Source organism: Nesoenas mayeri (genome assembly GCF_963082525.1).
Source record: "Nesoenas mayeri genome assembly, chromosome: 7".
Taxonomy (NCBI): domain Eukaryota; kingdom Metazoa; phylum Chordata; class Aves; order Columbiformes; family Columbidae; genus Nesoenas; species Nesoenas mayeri.
Genome location: NC_137551.1, coordinates 34199559 through 34221460, shown reverse-complemented (window position 1 = coordinate 34221460; position 21902 = coordinate 34199559). Strand labels below are relative to the sequence as shown.

Below are 21902 nucleotides of genomic sequence, written 5' to 3'. Positions count from 1 at the left end.
ATGTTTAACCGGGCCGTCAGCCGGCTCAGCAGGAAGCGCCCGCCGTCAGGTAACGGGGAGAGTGGGGGCGGCGACCCGGCGGCAGCCGCTGCGGGCTGAGGAAGCGCCGGCGGCAGGGGCAGGGCTGCGCTTCTCTTCCGACCCAGCGCCGGGGAGGCAGAGCGCGGCCGAGCCCCCTCCCGGCGGCGCTGGCCCGGAGCGCGGCTCCCGCCTTTTCGGCGGCTCCCACCCCGCTGCGGGGAGCCCGGGTGCCCGCACCCCGCACCGCGTGTTGCTCGACCTGGGCCGCGCCGGCTCCTCCGCCCGGTTCCCGGTACCCGAGCGCAGCCGGGCTGAGCGGGCTGCGGCTCCTCCGCGGGGCGGGTCGCGGAGCGGTGAGCTGTGCCTCGGGTTTCACATCGCGGGGTGGCCCTGCCCGGGCTCTGGGGGGCCAGGGGGGCTGTGTCAGCAGCCTGGTGAGGGGCATTAACCCCCTGCCTGGGCACGAAGCGCCGTTCTTCCCGCTCCGGCTGCTGCGCCGAAGAGGGAACTGGATTCTGCTGGGGTTTGTGCCTCATCAGCCACATTTTAATTGCCGACTCTTGCCTGTGGCTGCTATCGGCAGTGAGGCGATACCCTGAGCACCACAGAGCGATTGTTCGGGCTCTAAATTGACTTTGAAGAGTTTGCTTTTGGAGGGAGCGTCTTAAACCGAAGTGGAAGTTACTAAGGCGTAATAAATGTGGGACTTGGCGGTTCCCTGTGCAGACAGACCTCGTAACGTCTTTGTGCTGCTAAGGGACATCGGTGATGCTCTGAGTCGAAGGGGAAAATCCGTATCATTCCTGAAACAACTGGGGTAAAAGTTACAAACTCAGAATCCCCGAGAACAATACTACATTTTATAACGTGCAGTAAGAAGTTACAATCTTTCTAAGAAAAGCAAAACACAGTGTTTGTCTAGAGGTGGTTTATTTTTGATTGTCTGTTTGGGTGATTTGTTAAAAGGATATATGTCTGGTGAACGCTTCCAGAGATGCCGCAGAAGCGGAACGTCCCTTTAGTTTCCTTCCTTATAGTTAAAAGTGGAATCCAGTAGCCATCTGTTGTCAGAGACCATCAAAAGAGGATGTTGAGGATCATGATTTGAACAACCCAAGTGTGGGAAGGACAGCACTTCTATACTGAAAAGGTCTAAAATTCAGCTGCTACTAGGGAAATATTATTTGAGGATTCATCCAGTGGTACTTGGATACATAGAAAGTAAGGGAATTTTCCCGTCAGCTGCCTACTTATGAAGCTTCCCCGTGTTTCATAACCTTGGACTTATTAATTCCAGACCGATGATTGTTGCTGGATAGGCATTCTGGTGACCATAGGAAAAGATAAGGTGTTCAGAGTACTTTTGAATTAATAATAAAGGTTTGTCGCTTGCAGCTTCATGATCCAGGTGAAAAAAGGGAAAATGCAGGTGACATGATTGGAAGTTCTTCAAGAAGAAATTGCAAAGGCCTTTCTTAATGTTCTATATTACTGTTTAAATACAGAGTAAGTTTGTTGTCAGGCACTGGAACAAGCTGCCCAGGGCAGTGGTGGAGTCACCATCCCTGGAGGGGTTTAGAAGACGTTTAGACGAGGTTCTTAGGGACATGAGTTGGTGCCAGAGTTAGGTTATGGTTGGACTCGATGATCCTGAGGGTCTCTTCCAAGTGAAATGATTCTATGATTCTATGAATAAGGTATAAGCTATTTACATGGTGGTTTTGTTATATCTGCTGTTCGTGTGCCACTTTGTTTTAAGGGGTTTGGAAGAGGCGGTTAGAAGGGGCATTTAGGTACAGGCTGCGCTCAGCGGGATTCTGCGAAGTGTGTGAGTCTGTGGTGTTTGACCCGGTGCCACACAGGCCACTGTGTCAACAGCTTGGGACTGACGGCAGCTTGGGAAACCCTGGCAGCGTGTAGCCCTTCTGGAAGGCAGATGGATTAGCATGTCTGACTCAATTAGCTGCGTCTGAATCTCTACAAGTTTTGAGTTTCCATGGTTTTTTGTGCCCGTCAAAAGCGAGGGCCAGAACCATGAAGTTTGATGTGCAAAGTTGTATGCACTGATGTTATTGACACTTTCTGTGGTTTCGGTCCCAGTTCCTGTTTGGAGAATGCAAATGTTTGCCATTTTTGATCCCACACTTCAGCTGATAATTACAGTGTTATTAGTGCTGCACTTACCATTATTTCCATCGCTTACAAAGAGCCTTTCACCCCAGGCTAATGCGGCAGCACTATTGTGTGATGGGAGAAGGCAGCTTCTGTAAGATTCTTTTCTAAAATAATGCTCTAGCTAATGTAACCACCTCTTTGTTGGCTTAGTATAGGGTTCTTCTCCAAAATAACGGTGCTGTTAAAGTGCTTGATCATTTACTGTTTGTAGAAGCAGCTGGGCCCTGCACATCACGCAAAGGCTTGTGTTATGGTCGTACGCTCAGTGGAAAGTTTGCTTCAGCAGAGACTCCGTAACTGCTCCGCTGTGCCTGTTTTGTCGGCTTTCTCTGCCTCTTGGTTTCTAACCCCTGCAAAAGATAGCAAATGCACTCCTATGGCAGTAGGAAATGTAGTTAACGTATTTATCATCCGCTGTACATTCTATGTGTCACTTCTACAGATATATTGGTGGGAGAACTGCCATTTTGTAGTACCCTTTTTGATGCACAAAATTATCTCCCAGTTTTCAGTAACAGCAAATGTCTGCCTTCCTCGTTTAAATGATCATTCTAATGTATACGTTTGAGTTGTTAAACATTGGTATTGCGCTTCTTATTTCCAACTGTGTATTATGTAACTTTGTCACTAGATGATTTCAACAGGAGAAAGTTTGCTGTAAATAGCAAACAGAGATAAATAGGTTTCAGCAGGATCATTCATATAATTACACTTATTGCTGTATTGCCTTCTGAAATAAATAGTTTCAGACTTTCATTAAATTGTACTTCAGCAGAAGTATAGTTTCTAAGGTAATTTAGTCATGTGTTATGGGATATGGATTTGGGGATTAGCTTCTTGAGTCATTTGTGGGGAAAACCTCTTTATCTTTTAAGTTCTTTAAAAAATTCTAGAAATCACACATCAAATCTGCTAAATTAAACCAACATTTGGAGTGGGAAGTTATTATGCTAATCGCGGGGGTCACTTTTGTATTAGAAAAAATGTTTGTGATGGTGTATAAGAAAAATACCCAGCAGTTTTAATATCCTCACAGAATTTCAGGGTGTTTCCTACTGTCATTTATCATGTGCAGCCTATTTACATTTGCACTGAAGGGGAATGTTTGTGTTTTATGGTGTTTGCAAAGGAACACTGGAGATGGGGAGGGAGAAAGCTCCATCAGTGCCCAGTGCAGGCCTGGGCCCTCCAGAGCTGGTGGCACATTCCCTGGTGTGGCCGTGGCCCCTGCCAGCCGTATTGTCCCCAGCACAGCTGGTGGGGTGGTACCATCCAGGCAATGTCCCCAGAGGCTCTTAGGATGCCATTACTGTGGTTTTTTGGGGACTGCTCAGGACAAGAGCTGTGCTGCCGGCAGGATCCACGAGTGTTCTCTGGCTTCTCGTGTTTATTACGTCCCAGTGGTCCAAGGGGCCATCGTGACACCGCAGCTGGTGTCCCCCTTGTGGGCCGATGCTGGGAGCTGTAGCCTGTGCTGAACCGGGATTGCTGGTGGCACCCACAGAGCTCACCTGTGACACCCCAGAGCCTCTGCCCTGGGGAATTGCTGGCTTGAATAACAGAGGCAAAGGATGTATGAAAGGGTTCTGATGGACAGGCAAGTGTCATCTCAGTGCCACAGTACTTTGGGGGTTGCGGGGTGCTGGTTAAATGAGGAAAATAACTGAGTAACAGAGTCCTGGACGAGGAGGCTCAGCAGAATGGGTGTTTGGATGGAGCTGTGTAAGTCCTCCCTTCAAAGCCAAGATTTAAGGCTGTCGGAGGTGGAGAGAAGGGGAGCAGGGTCGTAGGAGGGCGCAGGGTTTGGAGGGTGGTGAAGGAGAACGGGGGGAACATGAACGGAGGATGGTGCTGGGTAGGCTGGAAGTGGGAGGAAACTGGGGTGGATGGTGGTTGGGAGGACAGAGACAAAACGAGACAGCAGCCAAAGCAGCTTGAGGGGCAGCAGATTGATGTATCCTGGGTAGTGGAAGCGCTTGTTCCAGCCTGTGTCTGCTCACCAGAATTCCTTTTTTTAGGTTCTTGTGGCACTAGGCCTGCCCTGTATTGCATTGGCGCATTGAAATACATGCTTCTCAAAGTAATCATTAAAGTCCACTTAAAATTCGGCTGGAAAAGAAACACTAGGAATAAAATCTCACTCCCATGTGTTCTGTGCTAAGTAGTATATTAAATAAGGGAGTGGCCTGGTTCTTCAGGCCATTAGCAGCTGTACACACAGAGCTGCCATTCTGCTGGCAGGTGAGAGTCATCATAACAAGACATTCAGGCTCCTCAGATGTAATTGTGTTCTGCTCCAATGTACTTGGCTATTCCCACTTAAATCTCACAGATTTTACTGAGATTAGATGCTCAGATACTTTGAGTCAAGTTCCTCAAATAAATTTTGCAAGTGATAATCAAGAGCCACATCTTTTTGCATAAAGGGAGAGGAAACTGAGGCAGAGTTGCTGTACTCTTGTGTCATGTCTGAAGTCTGCAGTGGTGGTCTGGGGACAATCCTCAGGTTCTGACTCCTGACCTTGAATTAGCAGAATGCGTGTTTCTTATCCAGAGCTGTAGGTACACTTGCTGCTTTGGAGACCAATCTGTCACAGTCTTTACCCAAATCGGTTATGATCTTATATCCTGAAAGATTTTGTGCATTTGTTGTGTAAGAAATTTCAGGTTGGTGCTGTGACAGCATCATAAAGTGAAAGCAGGACATTCAAAGGAGAGATGGGATTCACACGTGAAAAATGTAGCCTGCAGTGACCATTTGCTCAATCATTTTAGATACATTCCTTTCTTTTATGTCTGTATTTACTTGGGACATGAATGTAGATCTTTCAGTATTAGACAATGGGTATGGAATCCACAGCTCCAGAATGTTTACCTCCTTTCCTGTTACTGTCCTGTTACATTAAAAAAAACCCCAACCGAACAAAAAACCCCTCAATTAATGGAGAAGAGGAGGTGTTGGTTCATTTAAAACAGTGGTCCATCTCACTGTTAGAAAAACAGGTAGACTCTGCAGGTCCCTACCAACCAAAACTCAGTAGGCTTTGCTGTTGTGCCAGTATTTTGTAGGGCTTTAACCTTCGCATTTATCGTTCTAGCTACCATCTGGAAAGAGCATCTGATGGTGTATAGCTCTGCACAGACACTCTTTTGAGATACTAAGGTTTATCTTCGTGGTAGAGGAAGGGGTTTTTAGCAGAGCTTAAGCAGAAGTTACTGAGATCCAGATTTCCAATGAGTTGGTAGGGAGAAATGAAGTGGCTATAAAATACAGAGAAGGTGTGTTGATTAGAGCAGGAGTTCTGTGCGCATTTCCAGTGTGTAGTGACCTGCAGTGGAGTTTGTCACCCGACTCCTGCTGCCTTTCCCAGGTGTTCCAGGTGTGAGAAGAAGGGAGGCCAAGAGCTCTATGCCTGCTTCAGATTTTTTCAGATGAGCAGTAAGATTCCTGGAGTCTTCCCAAGTAATAGGTGTTTTGATGGGTAGCCAGCAAACAATTTTTTGGCATCATCAGCCTTGGATGTAACGTACTTGTCCCTAGGACAGAAAAATTCAAAAATGTATACCATGTCTCCTATCTGTGAGAAGATCGGGTGGCAGGGAAGGTGTGAGCATAATCCAGAACACCTTGTGAAAGCAGAATTTCAGTGGGCTTGAAAAGAAACAAGCAAACAGAAAAAACACCCAAATACCACTTGCCCAATGAGCAGGTCGACTCGGCTGGGATGAGGCTCTTCTGCCTTTCCTCCTGTTACCCTGGCTTAACATATTGCGCTTGTTCTCCTGCTAGACAAAGCATTATTTTTCTTACACTCGGTGCATTTTCTCAACCTTCAGTGATGACTCTTTCCTTAAAAATAAATTTCATGTGTGCGACTGTCCAGGATTTGCTTTATAGAAGCCAATGGAGTTGACAGTGCCAGAACAAAAGGCAAATGGTCCTTTTACTACACAGACTGAGGTCATTGTGTTCCACATGCAAAAGGTGCCTGAACTCCTATAAAACGGTGACAGTGCCTGCTTATATGCTCATGAGTTATCTAACTGCGAGGCATTTTTACCTCCTTACAGGCAAAACAGAATGCAAATGTGTGTGTGTTTAGTTTCAGTTTTATGGTGTTTCCTTTAAAGAGAGCAGCTGTAGTACAAGGGTGCAGAGGGCAATGGAAAAGAAATGCATGAGACATGAATCATTTCTAATGAAGATGTCATGTTTTTTCCATTTTTTCCAGAGATAAATGATGGCGAGTGTCACCCAAGCAGCAGCCACCAGACCTTGAAAGGAACCTCAAAATGGGCTACGTCACTGGAGAACCTCCTGGAAGATCCAGAAGGAGTGAAGCGATTTCGGGTTGCGATACCAATTCTGGCTATTTATGTAAACTGAAATTAGGATTTAAAGCTGAATGAGTCTCAGCCTAAATGGTGCAGTGCCGTGAGCACAGAGACACGTGTCCTTCTAGATGCGTCCCCTGAGCAGAGGTGGCAGAGCTGGAGCTGTGGCATTTCCTATAGGAACAGGAATTGCTTACTTGAGGATGGTTTTGCTGTACCAAGCACTGATAAAATGCAATGGGATAGTTTCCTGCCAGACTGGTTGGAAAAGTGATGTAAACTGGAATTACAAGACACTGTGAATCCAAATTATTGGGTTTTTTAAAAGTAATCTTGGTGCTATTTAATTCTTGGCATGAATTAATCTCTATTTTCTAACACTTCAAAGTGAAAATCAATGATCTCAGAGCTATAAATGTTTAAGTCATTATTTTTTATAAAGAAATTTAATGTACATTTTTCCCCGTTTTAAAGCATGCCTCACTTTTGGAGGAATGTGCTTTGTTTAAACACTGTCTAGAGAATGCAAATACATCTTCTGCTTTAGTTTACTTAAGTTAATTTATTGCCACTAATGAGCATGTTTAGAAACACTTTTATGCGTAGAAATTTTACTCATTAGAAATCAGAAAGATACGAGATGATGAGAATCTCAAGTGATCTGTTGCTCTCACTTAAATAGTTCATTATGCTTACCTGCAAATTAATTCACGTATTTTTTTATTTCTCTTCGAGTAATGACTGTGAAATTGCTCAAGTTATTTATGGGAGACTTAAGAAGAAACTCCCGCTAGTTACTGATATTCTCTGAGATTAAAAGTAGCTCATCATCCTACTGGAATGTGCTTTTAAGTGCTGAATATATGGTTGTTTATTTGTGCCTTGATGGTGCGTGGATGCACTAATGCAGTGGTTCTGTTACGCTGTGTTATGTGGTAAGGCTGGCCCTAGGCAGCTTCTCGTTTTAATAGTTGTAGTAGGAAGAGAGAAAAACAATTGAGAAATGAGATCCTGATGTTTGTTTGTTTGTTTTTCTTTTCCCTAGGAATTTTTAAAGAAAGAATTTAGTGAAGAAAACGTTTTGTTCTGGCTAGCATGTGAAGAATTTAAGAAAACACAGGGAACAAAACAGGTATGTTTCCTAGATAAATATGACTTGTCAACAAAACTTCCATAGCAGAGCTGGAGCTATAATGTTTCTGTTGCATAACGTGCTTCATGTGAGTGCAAATAAATGTATTTCAAGGAATTACAGTGGTGGAATTGTTTGGAAACAGAGCCGGTTCCACTTAAGATCAAACCAAAATGCTAAAATCGTCAAGTTTCTCATGTTTTGAAAACTCTGAACATTTGTTGTTGCTTGGGAATAGCTAAAGCTTTAATTCAGCAATGTTGTGTCATCTTGCTTGAAAATATCATGATGTTTCAGGAATGTTTTTAAAAGTATAGTGGCTATTACATGAAAATATACACCATTGTAATATTTTAGTGGAACGTCAAAGTAACAAACAGTGCAAACAAAATGTTCTATAACACCAAAATGAAAAGTTTTGCATATCAAATGACAAGTTGCAAAATAAATTGAGGGTCCATGTGGACTTTTTGTGTAAATATTTTTTTAAATTGATATATACCTGCAGTTTTCATTTTCGTCAAAGCTGTATTTTTCTAGTAGAAAATATTCTGTTGGAAATTTTTCAGCCAGACACCTCCAGTAATTTTTTTCCACCAACTGGAACTTTAGATCCACGAGGAACACAGGATCCACTTTCAAATTTAAGCTTTGAAGCCTATAGAATCAGGCCTAAAATACCTACCATGTTTTGTTTGCTTGTTTCTGAAAAGGTTTTTCTGACTTTTTAGTTTTTTAAATGATACATTCCAAATGTGTTTGATTTTTGAGATGAGGATTCTATGAGCATGAAATGAAGTAGTACCAAAACTCCAGCTGAGCATCACTGTCCATGAGTCAGGCTCCTGAAGCCCTTTTTTGCTCTCCCACCTTTATGCCTTTCACGTGTGCAGCTCTTGTTGCCAAAGGGAGCATTTTAGAAGGCAACAGGTGCCAATGTACAACCCATTTTGCACTCTTCTGGCCAAAGAAAGTGGAGTAACGTGAGGTGAGACTGGGAAAATACCATTTAAACCTGCCTCAAATGGGACTCTATGTGCTTTGAGTGATGTCAGAAACATCAGGGAATAGGAATCAGGTGGGGAACTGGGCTCCTGGGGGGTTATAAATTGCAGGTGTAAGAGGGCAGCTCTGCATCTGGATGGCAGGATTCCTCTCTTAAGGTTAGGCAAGTATTAGCTCCAGTTGGTTTCCAGCAGAGCACTCAATTTTCAGCAACACAAATTTTTGAGAGGACGGTCTATTTCTGTAAATATTCTCTATTTTGCACTGAAAAAGCATTCTCCTTGAAACAATTTGCTTGTTTCAGTTGTGATTTTTTTTTTTTGTATTGATAAATCCATAAAAAATGCAAAACTATTAATTTTTGCAAGAAGTAGCTGGAGTGAGGCCAGAAATGTGTGATATATTGGGCTGGGTATTCTTGATCTCTTTCCCTACTCCATTAAAATAATTTGCTTTCTGAGCTGGTGAAGCAAAAACCAGCATTGCGGTCCATGACCAAATGGGAAGAGCCCTTTGCTTTGTACAGAGCAGATATTTTCCTTCGTATCTCATAAAGTGCCCTTACCAAGGGGTTTGTAGCCTTTTCCTGATGCCCCTTAGGCAGGTATCAAACTGCATTTGAAAATAGAAATGAAAGTGGAAAATCCTTCTGTAAGGTCCCACATTTTGCAACGGGATTATAATAATATTTTTTCCCTTGCTAAATAATTTCTATCTTTTTAGCTCTTTTAGGATTGCATGTGCTACTACAGGAAACGGTAAATTGATGTATAGAGATAGTAACTTAGTGAATTTTTGAATGAATTGCTAAATGAATGGACAGAGAGTTGACAGGGTTCCATTTAGCTTAATTATTTAGTACCAATCATTACACAGTGTGGTCAGTCTGGAGGCTGGGACTGCCAGAGCTATTACAGCTGGCTCAAATAAATGTGCTTTAGAATGACACAGCCTTACAGTAAAGCCACTGCTTATGGATGGCTTTGTTTAGATATTTTGCAAAGCTAGAAAAAGCACTAAAAATAGAAATCTTTCGAGTGTTTATAATAGCATGAATTCGTCTTCTGAAAGTGACTCTTGCAGAAATCACTTTATATCTACTGTGAGCGCAGTATTCTAAAAAGAACTTTTTGCTTATTTTATAACCTTTTCCTCATTAAAACTGGTTTACCACAGAAACTAGCTCTTAGACACTTAGACTTTTGGTCAGATGAAGCTGATTTCAATTTAACCCAGATCGAGTGATTGGTTTTTTTTGTTTGTTTGTTTTTCTTTCCTATTTTTAAAGTATCAAATAAACTTTTCATTATTTGCCATGGGAGTGTTAGCATGGGGCTTTTCTTGGTGAGTTTAAACTTGCACAGATGTGGTTACCACCTGGTCAGTGGATTTAGTATCCATTGTGCCTTGTGTTATTGTCACCCCTTCTGCGTCAGCCTGGAGTGGTGTTTGGTTTTGTGTAGGCTGGTTAGCTCAGTGAATGTGTCCTTCCCTCCTGTCCTTTCTACCCTTTGCAGGTAGATGGAGGCTCACCCTGCTCCTGCTTTTTTTGTTTGCAAACTAGCTGCATTATTGCCATTTTAAGAAAAGGTTCTGGGCCTTTCCTCAAGGCTTATGAAGTTTGGTTCAGTCGTTACTCTAACCACAGTCATGTGGGCTCTGCCTAGCAGCTGACTTATATCAAGACAACACAGGCAGATCTTGCCAGATGCTGTGGAGATATGGAGATACGTCTTTTCCGTCCCTTCCTCGTGAACATGAAGCACTGTGCAGCCCCAGATCACAGGAGCAGAAGGGAGCGCTGGCGAGAAGAACCCAGGCTCTTGGCTCTTGTGTTGGCTCTAGGCAAGTGGTGGGAACGCTTATCAGAAGACAGAAATGGAGTTTCTCCATGAGTTTGTTTTCCTTTTTGAGCTAGTACCAAATGTGTGTGTTTCAGAGAGCAGGGGAGATTTTCAGCATCCGCAGAGCCAGGCAGCAAGAAGTCTATGTTACTCTGCCCCTCAGCATAAGACATTTAAAAGATTGATATTCTTTCTCTATCATACCTTTAAAATTGAAGTTAACATAGAAATGTAATTTTTAGCAAAGTTTGAGGAAGGAATTAAGTCTACTTGTAGCAGTGAGCTCTGCTGCCACCCTTGTGGCCTTCGTCTTAGGACACATTTAATTATTGAAATGGGAGTGGTGGGGATAAGTGAAAAAAATTTAACTTTAAATATTTCGTTTGAGTTATTCCTATGCTGTTGCATTTGTGACTGTTAATGGAACACACAACATATCCATTGTGCTACTTCCCAAGGTTTAAATGTTTCTTCTCTTGCAGCTGAGCTTTAAAAATAAATTACAGATTATAATAAATGCTTCAAACAACAGGGAATCTTTTCAGATATTGCTGAAACCTGCCAAAATATCCATGTCAGGAAGTTTTATAGAGAACTATTTCAGAACAAAGTATACCTAGTCAAGAGTTTCTTCTGTGACTTCCCATGTGGAACGTGGCAGTGGTTAAGCAGGACTGGGTAATGCTGCACAGCTGCTCACTGCTGGAGCCTGTTCTGATGAGCATCTGGGACTCCCATTCACCTCATTTGGGAGTCACACATGCTTGAGAGCTGAATCTGACCTTAGGAAAGGAAGTGGGAAGGAATATTTTATCCCCTTGAAATAGTGAGGGGGTTTTCTGTAGACAAAACTTTGTACTCCAAGTGGGAATTTGGCACGGATGCTGGGGTGAGCGCACAGATATAAGTGGAAAGTGCCAGAAGTCCTTTAATAACCACCTCTGAATAAGATCCCAGTTTAAGTGTTGTTTAAATTCCAGAGTGGAGTCCCCTGTGCAGAGGCATTAGTTTCAGGCTGACACAGAACAGAGAATGCCACCCACTGAATGGGGAACATCACTGTCTCCTCCGCCTGAACCTGGCTCTCCCTGGATATCATTTGGGGGTGTATAAATACACTGGCAGCTTTAACTGTACTCTCCTTTTTTTATTTTTTAAATTATTATAGTTAAACTGATGCTCTACTACTGAAGCATAGATGTAACAGTTGTTCCACATGCAGAACTTGTAATGTTTAGCTATGCATTTCCTTATTTCCCCATTACTATAGAGTCAGGTCCCCTGCATCTCCCCAACGACCCCCTCTCCGTACCACAGCTCTTCCTTTGTCATTCTTCTCCACAAACTCCGGAGATCCTCCCCGTTTTGCCAACCTCCCACACAAGCCTCTTGTTCCTCCCAAGTTCTTTAAACTTCCTCACATTACTTCTAGTTTCATGTTCCCCTGCAAACCTTCCTCTGCTCCTTTTCCACGGTGCCCAGCTCCGTCCTGTGTTCCTTGGGCAAGCAGCACCTTGAGTTGTGGGAGATGCAGAGCTCTGTATTAATTAGCCAGCAGCTAATTACATGCTGGCAGTTTGAGTAGATAACTTCTGAACATATACTGCAGCTTTTCCCCTTGATGAATGTGCTGCTTTTTCTCTCTCTTTCCTCTCCCTTGCCACTCTTTTCCATTGGGTCAGTGGGAGGGTAGTTATTTCGCAGTCCCTTGCCTCTCTTTTAAATGTGGTTGAAATTGGACAGCAGTTTCAAAAGTTATTTAGGTAGGACAAACAGACAGTACAATCACTTATACCTGCTCATTTGATAATAGCTAAAGGTGCCTTTACTGTGTCTGCATTAGGGCATTAACTTTACCTGTTAAAACAGTCACCTCTGTGATCAATTGGATTAATTGCTCATTGAAAACAGACATTGCTGAAGCAGTCCCACCTGATCTGTGAAACTGGGAAGACAGGAAGTTGTTAAAAACACTTCAGTGTGACCTAATGCACTTGACACATCATGTTTTAACCACCAGATGAATAATCTGTTTTAAAAAAGAATACTCCTGGAAAATGTGTGTCCCCTTCAGCAGCGAGAGAGTTAACTCCTTAGCCCTTGGGAATTGTCAGACACATGTAGCTTTTCTTCTAATTATCCCCAAATGTTGAGTCTCAGCTGTAAAACATGAAAGAAATTCTGTGACTCCTTCATGGGCAGGGGTTTAAATGCTTCCTCGTTCAAGCCCACTTCCCATTAACAATGTGGTTTGGGTTACGGTTGCTCGTGAGATGTGTGATAGGGAACACCAGCCAAGTACCCACGTCTGGGGATTGGGCAGTGCCCGCTGCTGCACGGGCTTTGCTTTCAGCAATCAGAATTCAGATTGCAGCAGGGAGGCTTGCCTGCTGCCTGGCCTCGGCTCTCTTTTCCTCCCTGGCTTTCTCTTATCTGACCTTCTGCTCAAGAGGGAGCTAGTATTTAATTTTGGAGCATTGTGGCCATTCATTTACTACTTTGAAGCTCAAAGATGCTAGGTAGGGTCAAAATGTTATCACTGTTACTGATTTATCAAGAGAAGAACACTGGATTGCAGAAATCAGGGCAAACACCAACAAACTGTTTTATGTGAGTCACATCTACCTTTATTTTTCAGCTTTTAGAGGCTCTTGAGAGTCTTAGCTTTACCGTTAGCCAAAAAAATGCCTGTTGGTTTTTCATTCTTTTTAATCATGTAATTAGTTTTGCATGTGAGCTGCTCTGAGGTAAGAACATAGTTATGACAAAGCATGTAGTATGACAAGGTTATCTGAAAGTAGCTCACATTATACATTGATTTTCCTTAGTTTCATCTTGCAGTAAGTTTCCACAGTGTTTTTTTCCCCCTGGGTTCCTTGCACATGCTGGTTATCTGTTAGGAAAACTAGTATTTTAAGTAGTGAAGACACAGCTTAGTTGATGATGCTGAGCAATTTTACACTGGATTCTCAGATTCAAACATCACCACGTTCTGTTAGTAACCTAAGTGCCTAATACCAGTAGCTTCCACTAATGTCAGTGCAGGAGTTGGCCTGCAGAGCTGTTTTTCCTCCTGTACAAGTGAATATACACAAATAAGCTAATCTATGTATATTTGTTTATATTTGTTTTGTTACTTGTTTTCATTTTTAATTCAGACCATGTTTTGGTTTCAAGATGTGAACCTCAAGAAGTAAGTGATCCAGAGCATTCTTCAACAAAACATCAACAAATACAAAGAATATTCCCACAGTAAATAATTCTTTGAAAAAAATATGTCCTTTTGCAGATGCAAGAAAAAGCTAAAGAAATCTACATGACTTTCCTGTCCAGTAAAGCTTCCTCCCAAGTCAATGTTGAAGGGCAGTCCCGGTTGAATGAGACCATTTTGGAGACACCTCACCCCCTCATGTTTCAGAAGCTCCAGGACCAGGTAAAGCTATTTTCTTCAAGAACACAGTTTCTGTAGGTTTTTGTGTGCTTTAAATTGACTCTGCTTTTGATGCATAAGCTAGGGTAGGAAAATTAGGAATCTGCCTGCTGCTTCCTGTGGTGTGGATTGAATAGGTGGGCACTAATCCCAGTTCAGGACTTTCCTGGAAAATTGGATGAAGTTTTCTCCTGGATTCCTCTGCTGGTAGCTTGAGAATCACCCAGCTGACAGACTTTGTGCCTACGTTTTCCTGTGTGTTCTCTTGTGCTGACTCACTGCTGATGTTTGTTTCTGTAGTTGCCACTGGTTTCCCCAAGAGCTCAAGATTTTTCACTTTCCTTTGCTTTGTTATTTATATTGATATGAATATAATGCAATTTCCTGAAAAGCCTCCTCTTCTGTAACACACAAAGCTTAAAAGAGGAGTTGGTATCTGCTTTGCCTGTAGATCTTGGGAGGCTTGGTAGAAATTAGGTGACATTTTGCAGGCATGTCCTTTGTGGTAAATTTTCTTAATATTTAGCTTATTTTAAAGCATAGCTTATGGAGTGAGTCATTCTTATCTGCAGCTTTCCAGCACTAGCAGTCTGTACTGTTTTTAATTTCTGTACCGTCCTCAGTACTACCTGTATTTTCCTTTTGGTTGTTTTCTTTTATGGAGAAACAGCACACTGATTTAAATAGTGTATTCAAGCCATTTCACATCAGGTACTGAATACGTTAGTTGGGCACTGGCTGGGCCAGTTGAAGTGATCTGAGGACCAAAGGCTCTGCTGCCTTTTAAGCATGTTCCAACTTATTAGCAGTGGAAATTTCTGAAACTCATTTCCATGTGAGGAAGCAATTTTTTCATGGGAGAACTTCAGACGTGGGGGAAGGGAAAGAAAATTGTTCTAGTGAATCTCAGTGTTGCGGTTCAGGGGGGGTGATCATGAGAGCAAAGCTGGAGAAGCTGCTGGAGTTAGAAACGGTTGGCAGCTTTACAAATGAGCATCCACGTGACAAGCCAAGGGTTAGTAATACCTGAACTGAAAACATGCTGGACCAGTGATAGAGGAGTCCTACTGGTGTGAGAAGGAGGTCTGTGAACTTTTAAAACTCGATGCAGAGCGTTTATGGGTTGTTGCAGGTTTGCACTGCTTGAAGCTTCAGTTTATTGCCTTTAGATGCTAGTTCAGGAAGAGTTATGGTCTTTAGTTTTCAATCCTTATAAAGTTATGAAGAAGAACAGTGTTAACTCCTGCTGGCACCGTGTGTCTGAAGTATAAAAAGGCACAGCTTGGAAGCTGCAATCTGGTCTACGGTGTCACTGGTAACTAGCACTTCAGTTCTCCAGAGACCTACTGGTTTAACTGGGGCTACTTGTGGAGCGTGGTTTTGTGCTCATGGCCTTAAACAAATGGCTTGGAGGCAGTTGTTGGTGCTGAATGAAGTGGTGGTAGAGTGGTTCACAGAAATCTGTAGATTTCAAAATACTCTTGGGGTAAATGTTCCTACTCCAAGGAGGCGATGAGAGGTGGGGAAGGAAAAACATAATTCTGCTTTTGCACACGTTTATAAAATCGGTCCTGCGCATTTGGCTGAAGAGACTCCAGCAGACTCGGACCTTACAGTGCTCCTTCTCTCTGGGAGGTGCTTTAAATGATACCAGGAACAAGAAGTTTCTAAGTTCTTAGGACATTTTAACAGGCGATGTCTTCCTTACAATTTGTTTTCCCTCGAGCTAGTTGGATATATTTAATTGTATTGTAGTTAACCAAAGCCAGGAGGTGTAATTTGACTTTGCTTAACTGCATTGATTTGGGTCTACACTGAGAGGATGCTTTGGGATATTTAGTCTTCCAACATGCAGCGTATAATGCAAGAGTTCCACAGTTTTAAACATGAACTTAACTATGTAAACAAACAGTGGTTAGTAAAATGCTTCATGTAATTTATTTGCAAGGGGGATATTACAGCAAATGTACAGACAAGAACAGTCAAGTTTTGTGTGTTTGCCTTTGTACAAGGTCCTTGAGGATGTGAAATGAAAAAGCACATTGAGATTATTACTTTTTTGTTCCTCCTAACAAAGAGTTGTATTACCTGGTTGTATTATCAGTTAGAAATGAGGCCTGTAAAGGTAAAGCCCCATTTATCCACACATGGATTATCCACACATGCAGGTCAGAATCCAGAAATTCCTATTGGAAATGTAGTTACTCTGAGTATCATAAAATGTAATCAGACTCAGAGAGGCTCTGCCAGTGAAATAATAGGCAGAGAGTGATGTAGGCTTTGGTTTTGCCTTAATTACAGTTTTGAGGTTTCCTTTTTTCCTTCCCCTCTGTTTCAAGACCAAGCAAAATATATTCCTGACCTTGACACCTGAACAGATTCCAGGCTCCTCACCCAAGCCCTTTTGTTTTCAGAAGACTCCAAATAAGTTCTAGTTGGGTTTTTTTTCTGTCTGAAATGAGTATAAATAGAAGAGAAAGCGGTTGTGTTGGGGGATGAGCCTGAACTCAGGCCTTGGGAGAGAAAAACTGTGCTGGCTGTGGCAAGAAGGGCAGGTCTTGTGCTAGTGAAAAGCCTAATGGCACAGCTTTGATCACCAATGTTAAACATATTAACTGGCAAATTACATCTGTACTGGATCGGGTCTTTGTGTTAGGTACCTGTGACATTTCTGATTTGGTCTTGGCATTCGGTTGTGTAGCAGTCTAAAAAGGATGGGAGGATTGGCGTAAGTTTAAGAAACGTTGGTAAAACGAGTTCTGTCTAGATCCAGTTTCCAGTTTCAGAATTTATGTAAATTATTTAGAGGCTTTTCTTAATTATTTGTTTCCTTAAGTCATTGTTTTGTGTTTTTTTTTTTTCCCTCCTACCAGATATTCAATCTCATGAAATATGACAGCTACAGCCGCTTCTTAAAATCAGACATATTCCTAAACCATAAGAAGTCTGAGGAGCAAGAGGAGAATTCACCAGAGGCTCAGACTGCAGCTAAAAGAGCATCAAGAATTTACAACACATGATACAATCAATCTCTCCAGGAGAGACAATACAGTAACTAAATTACGCTCAGGAACAGTCTAGGTTTATAGCAGTTGCATTTAGGGCTTGAAAAGCTCAAAACCTTTTTTAGGAGATACTTACCTTCTTAATTGCTTGAATGACTAATTGTTTTTGCATGATAGCTAATAACAAAGCACCCGTGGAAAGACTGTTTCCTAGCTTGAAGGCTGAGGTATGAATTGCATATTTCACAAGTTAAAATGCTTTCAGTTTTTGTATTTTCTTTTGAGAGGCATCATCATGATGAGAAATGGGAGATAGGGTGTTGGTTTTTTTAACTTTATTTTTGCCTTGTAGTTTTCATTTGTGACCAGTTTCCACAACCTGGGTTGCTGGGAGAAGCTATTGAGGAGTATGTTTCATGTTACTTTGTGGATGGGTCATTGGTACAAACTGAATCATGAAGGGACAGCATCTTTTCAGGGTTAAACTCAATAGAATCCAATCCCTTCCTATGGAACTTTGTTTTTTCAAGATAATTTCTTTTTTGCTTTGCCTTTGTTATTGTGTCAAAACACTTCTCTAGCCGTGATTTTCATTTCTGTATTTCTTAAATTTCCCCTATTTTTTTTGCAGTAGACAATCACTTTCTTCAGAGTATAGAATAACCTGTATTTCCTTGGGAACAAAAGCTCTAAGATGAGAGAATCTCTGAAGAACGGCCATTAGGAAACCTGATGTTAATATCTCTCTTTGGGCACGCTGATTTTGGCAAAGCTTGACTAGGGCTTGTCCTGCCTGTCAGGGTAACATCAGGGTCAGATACCAGTATTGGGAAGCATCTGGTCTTCCCTGTGTCTCCTGAGTGATCCTGCTCTGTGTGGCAAGAATATTTTGACAAAGAACCAACCAACAAAGTCTTTTGCGTTGCTAAAATCTTTCTACTAAAATCACCCTGCCTAATTTTGTTTGCCCAAGAGAAGTATTTCAGGGTTTCCTAATGGTGACTTTTGATATCTGCAGTGGAACGGGGGGTTGATGTTGTGTTTTAGCCATTCTCACGTTAAGCTTGAGAGGAAGGGGGTTTTATTTCTGCCCAGAGCAATAAAGATGAACTGTCAAGGTGATAAAGGAAGATGCTTCCAATGAGCCTCTCATATCATCCTGGGACTATGTAAGAGCTGAAAAGCACATTTTGGCATACAGTTTTTCCTGTGTTCATATGTTTTTGAATTCTCTGCAACATTACAGTTTGAACTGGGAAGGCGTATTAGCTACATGCTCTGTTTACAAGCTTTGCAGCTTCTGCTGTTCCACATTCTCTCATTGTTTACTCTTTCATTTTTTAGATGGCTTTTCTTGAACTTTTGTTGATGTGCCGGCTAACCCAAATGCACAGTTAGCTTTTGGTTGCTTTATAGTTCCTTTTGTGGAGAAGGCCAGATATCTTTTATACATTACTGTCACTATCCATGTTTTTAAAACTAGGTCTAGGTTGTCATTGCAAACTCCCTTGGTAGACTTGATTATTTCTTTAACTCTGAGCCACTCTTGCAGGTAATGTGTAAAGAAAACAGTTTCCATGGGCTCTTCCCTAGTTAGATGTAAGAGCAGGAACAGGAGTTCGGATTCTCCCCGCAGAGCTAAATGTCCTGTTCATTTTTAGGAAATCAAAGGGGAGGTCAGTGCCTCCATATGCGTGTTTTTAAAAGTAATTCTTAGGCACTGAGTGTTCTCTAAAGATGTAATGGTGAAGCCATCCTTTCAGTGGTATTTGACCTCATGCTTAAGTTACATTTCAGTTGTTTTACTGGATAGGAACAAAGTGAGCACGTGTGTTTTATCATGATGGGTCCTATGAGATGAGACCATCCAGTTCTGGATTTGGCAACTATTTGTCATCTCAGAATTACCTCTTTTGAAAATTCACTGTAATAACGAACTCGTAACACCTGCCGCAGCAGAGGATGGAACTTGTGATACTTCTCAAGTCCTTGGGAGTGGGCAGCTTGAACATATTTAGGAGTTGGGATTTGTCTCTTCCCAGTAATTGCAGCTGAAGTCTTAGTGATAGTGAAAAATCCGGGATGGGAACCTTCATGAAAGAAATGCAGAATGAGCTCTCACCACATTCATCATGTGGATGTACAGTAGATTCATTTTTAATCATATTGATTTTAAAAATGCATGAGTAAGAGAGCAGAGTCTTTGACTATCGTGTTTTAAAATAATAATACTAGTAAAAAATAAAACCAGAATACTCATTTGTAGCTGCTTATAAACAACGTTTTCCTTGGCATTATGCTCCTCATCAGGCACTGTACTATTTGCTTGTTAAGAGTAAATGCCCCGTAGGAGTAGACACAAAGGTGCTTTTTACGCTGCTGCCAGCTGAAAGACACTCAAATGGAAACATGTTTCTTAGCAGCATCTCAGTGCCCGTGATGTTTATTTCAATACCTGTGATATTTCTAAGATAATATACCTAAATCCACAAAATCTTCACCTTTGACTTGCTCTTTTGCCTTACTAGTAAAGAACTCGTTGTCCCACTGGCTGTCTCATTTGTGGTGTTTGGTTTTGGTTTGTTTTTTAGAAGAAAACCATCAACTAGACTTGTAAGGTGCAGAAATAAAAGGGTTTTTTTCCTATCCATTAGATTTTCTGTATTTTCCAGTAAAAGAGCAAAGTAAAACCATGCAAGCAGGGGTTTGTCAGTGCCGCATGTATATATGTGGAGAGGGTTATTTTGCTTCTGTTGATGTTATCACTGATCAAACTTAGTTTGTGAAATAGATGACATTTTTCTATGTGGCATGGAACAAATGTGCACAGACAGAAGAACTGAATTTCCCTGTAAGTAAATCCTGCATCCCAGGAACAACTGCAAACATTGCATTGAACCTCAGGCTTTAAGTGGGTACGCGGAGCTGCTTTGCATAGGTGTTAAGATGGGATCTGCTCCTTTTTGTAGAACTTAGGCTGAAGGTGTGAGCACAAAAAGCAAGCAAGAGAAGTTTGATGCCTGATTGCCTGCCTGAAACTCTGTCCTGTTGTGTGTTTCTCAGCTGAAAATTAAAATATTCTGCAAATACACCCAGTCCATGTGCTGACAGTTGTTTTATGTTTCCAACACAGTTTGGGCCAAGATCACTTCACATCCCCCAGTTATCCCATTTTTTGCTTTCTGTCCCTGTTAACACAGTTGCTGATGCTCTGTCATGGCCTGTTTATCCCTGGAGGGCAGGAAGGTGGGATGACACGGTGGGTTTCACTTCGCAGTGAGCTGTTGTCTGAACAAATCACACAAAGTCACTAAACAGCAGAAGATGCTGCTTGTACCTTCTTCATCTCCTCCCGCTCCTCTGTTCCCATTGCATTTCTTCTGTCACACTTGCTTCTAGTGCTAACACTGAGGTGGGGAGAAGGAGGGTTTGAAAAACCGTAGGGAGGGAGAGAAAAATGTTGGAATATTCAAGGTTGGATAACAGTTCAGAACATATTTATATCTTTACTGAAGATTCAGATTGATTTCAAGTGGTAGAATTTGCGTCTGGGTTAAAAACTAGTTAGGTCTGTGATGCAGAGAGAGGACCCAAATTCTTCTGATTCTATGGCTGTGGTTCAAAGCTGAAAAGGAATCTATTCCTTTTGTAAGTTGTTCATAACTTGTAAAATCCTGAAACAGAGCAGCAAGTCTTCCAAAGCCACACCAGGAGGGTTGTTTCCGTGTCAGTGGTGATTACCCGGCCCCAGCAGCAGCCCCTCTGGTTTGAAATCCTGATGTCCAAGGGCTTCAAGGGCTCTTTTGGCAGAGCCACAGTCAAACCCAAGCTGCGGGGCACCCCGTATCCAAAGCATCTGTGGAACTTCACTGCGGTGCTGCTGCGTGACTTCTGATCCCTCTAGTCGAGGAGCTTTACTATAATTAGGTGAAAGATGCTTTTCATCAGTGCTGAATCTTGGCTGGTCAGTGTGGCACATAAATCCATTTCAGTCAGGAGATAAAAAGCGCCTGATATTAAGGGGCTTGGGGTGGTGGGGGAAGAAATGGAGAAAGGCGTTTTGCAAGGTGTGGGTGCTCTCTGGATAAATAAAATAATAGCCAAATTTAACAGCACCCTCTCCTGGTTCTTGGTAGAACAACAGGTAGGGATGTTCATCTTAAAAGCAAGCCTGCAAATACACAACAGTCACAGCCGTTTGGTTCCTCAGACATGATGGACTTGCTGAACTCTTCATAGGCAATAAATGCAGTTAAATACTACACTAAAATACTAAAAATGGCTCCGGTTTTCATTGAAGGTGGTTGATGCTACTCTGATCAGAACTTACTGAAAACATTAGGGGATCACTGTATATAACAATATTGTTTAAATTGCTTTGAAAGCTGGCGTGCTGTTACACGCTGCTGTCTGCCGTGCTTCTCCATTGCTTGAGCTTTTCCAGAGGTACCATACCTAAAAGTCAAAAACATTGTCTACCTGTAACCCTGTGCTACCCTTTGGCTTTGTAAACCTTGTTTCACTTTACACACAAATGTGCAAACCTAAAGAAAATAAGTTTGCTGAGCAAAGTGATGCCGCATGGGTGGGGATGGGGATGGGGAGCGTTACCCACCGTTTCATGTCTGAAATTGCCACCGATGGCACGTTCTGACGCTGGGTAGTAAATGTGCATAGGCTTTTTATTTGCTTTGTGATACCAGTTTCCAGAAGGAATCCCAGACCCAAGGAACCGTGGGGGTCAGGGGGATTTGGGGATTGGGAGCGCGGTGCTGCCTGCGGCGGGGCCGGAGCTCCAGCTCTATCAGCACTAACACATGTGGTTTCTGTTTCCATCGGGCCTGTCTCAGCCGCCCGCGGGGTGTGACTGCTTGGGAGCCTTTGATTAGATAGATTTCAAGTGTTTTTCCATGTCATTAATAAAAAGAGGTGTGAACTTGAAATAGTTGACCATT

General features: G+C 42.3%; 1 protein-coding gene across 1 annotated transcript; it reads left to right on the top strand.

Moving 5' to 3' along the window:
* Positions 1-17007, top strand: RGS10 (regulator of G protein signaling 10; the record flags this gene model as incomplete). The annotated part of the gene is made up of 5 exons (XM_080348220.1): positions 1-49; positions 6429-6547; positions 7577-7663; positions 13802-13945; positions 16816-17007. The coding sequence occupies 5 exons, from the start codon at positions 1-3 to the stop codon at positions 16960-16962; spliced, it is 546 nt and encodes a 181-aa protein (XP_080204346.1). The 3' UTR covers positions 16963-17007.
* Between the last annotated feature and the right edge of the window lie 4895 nt (positions 17008-21902).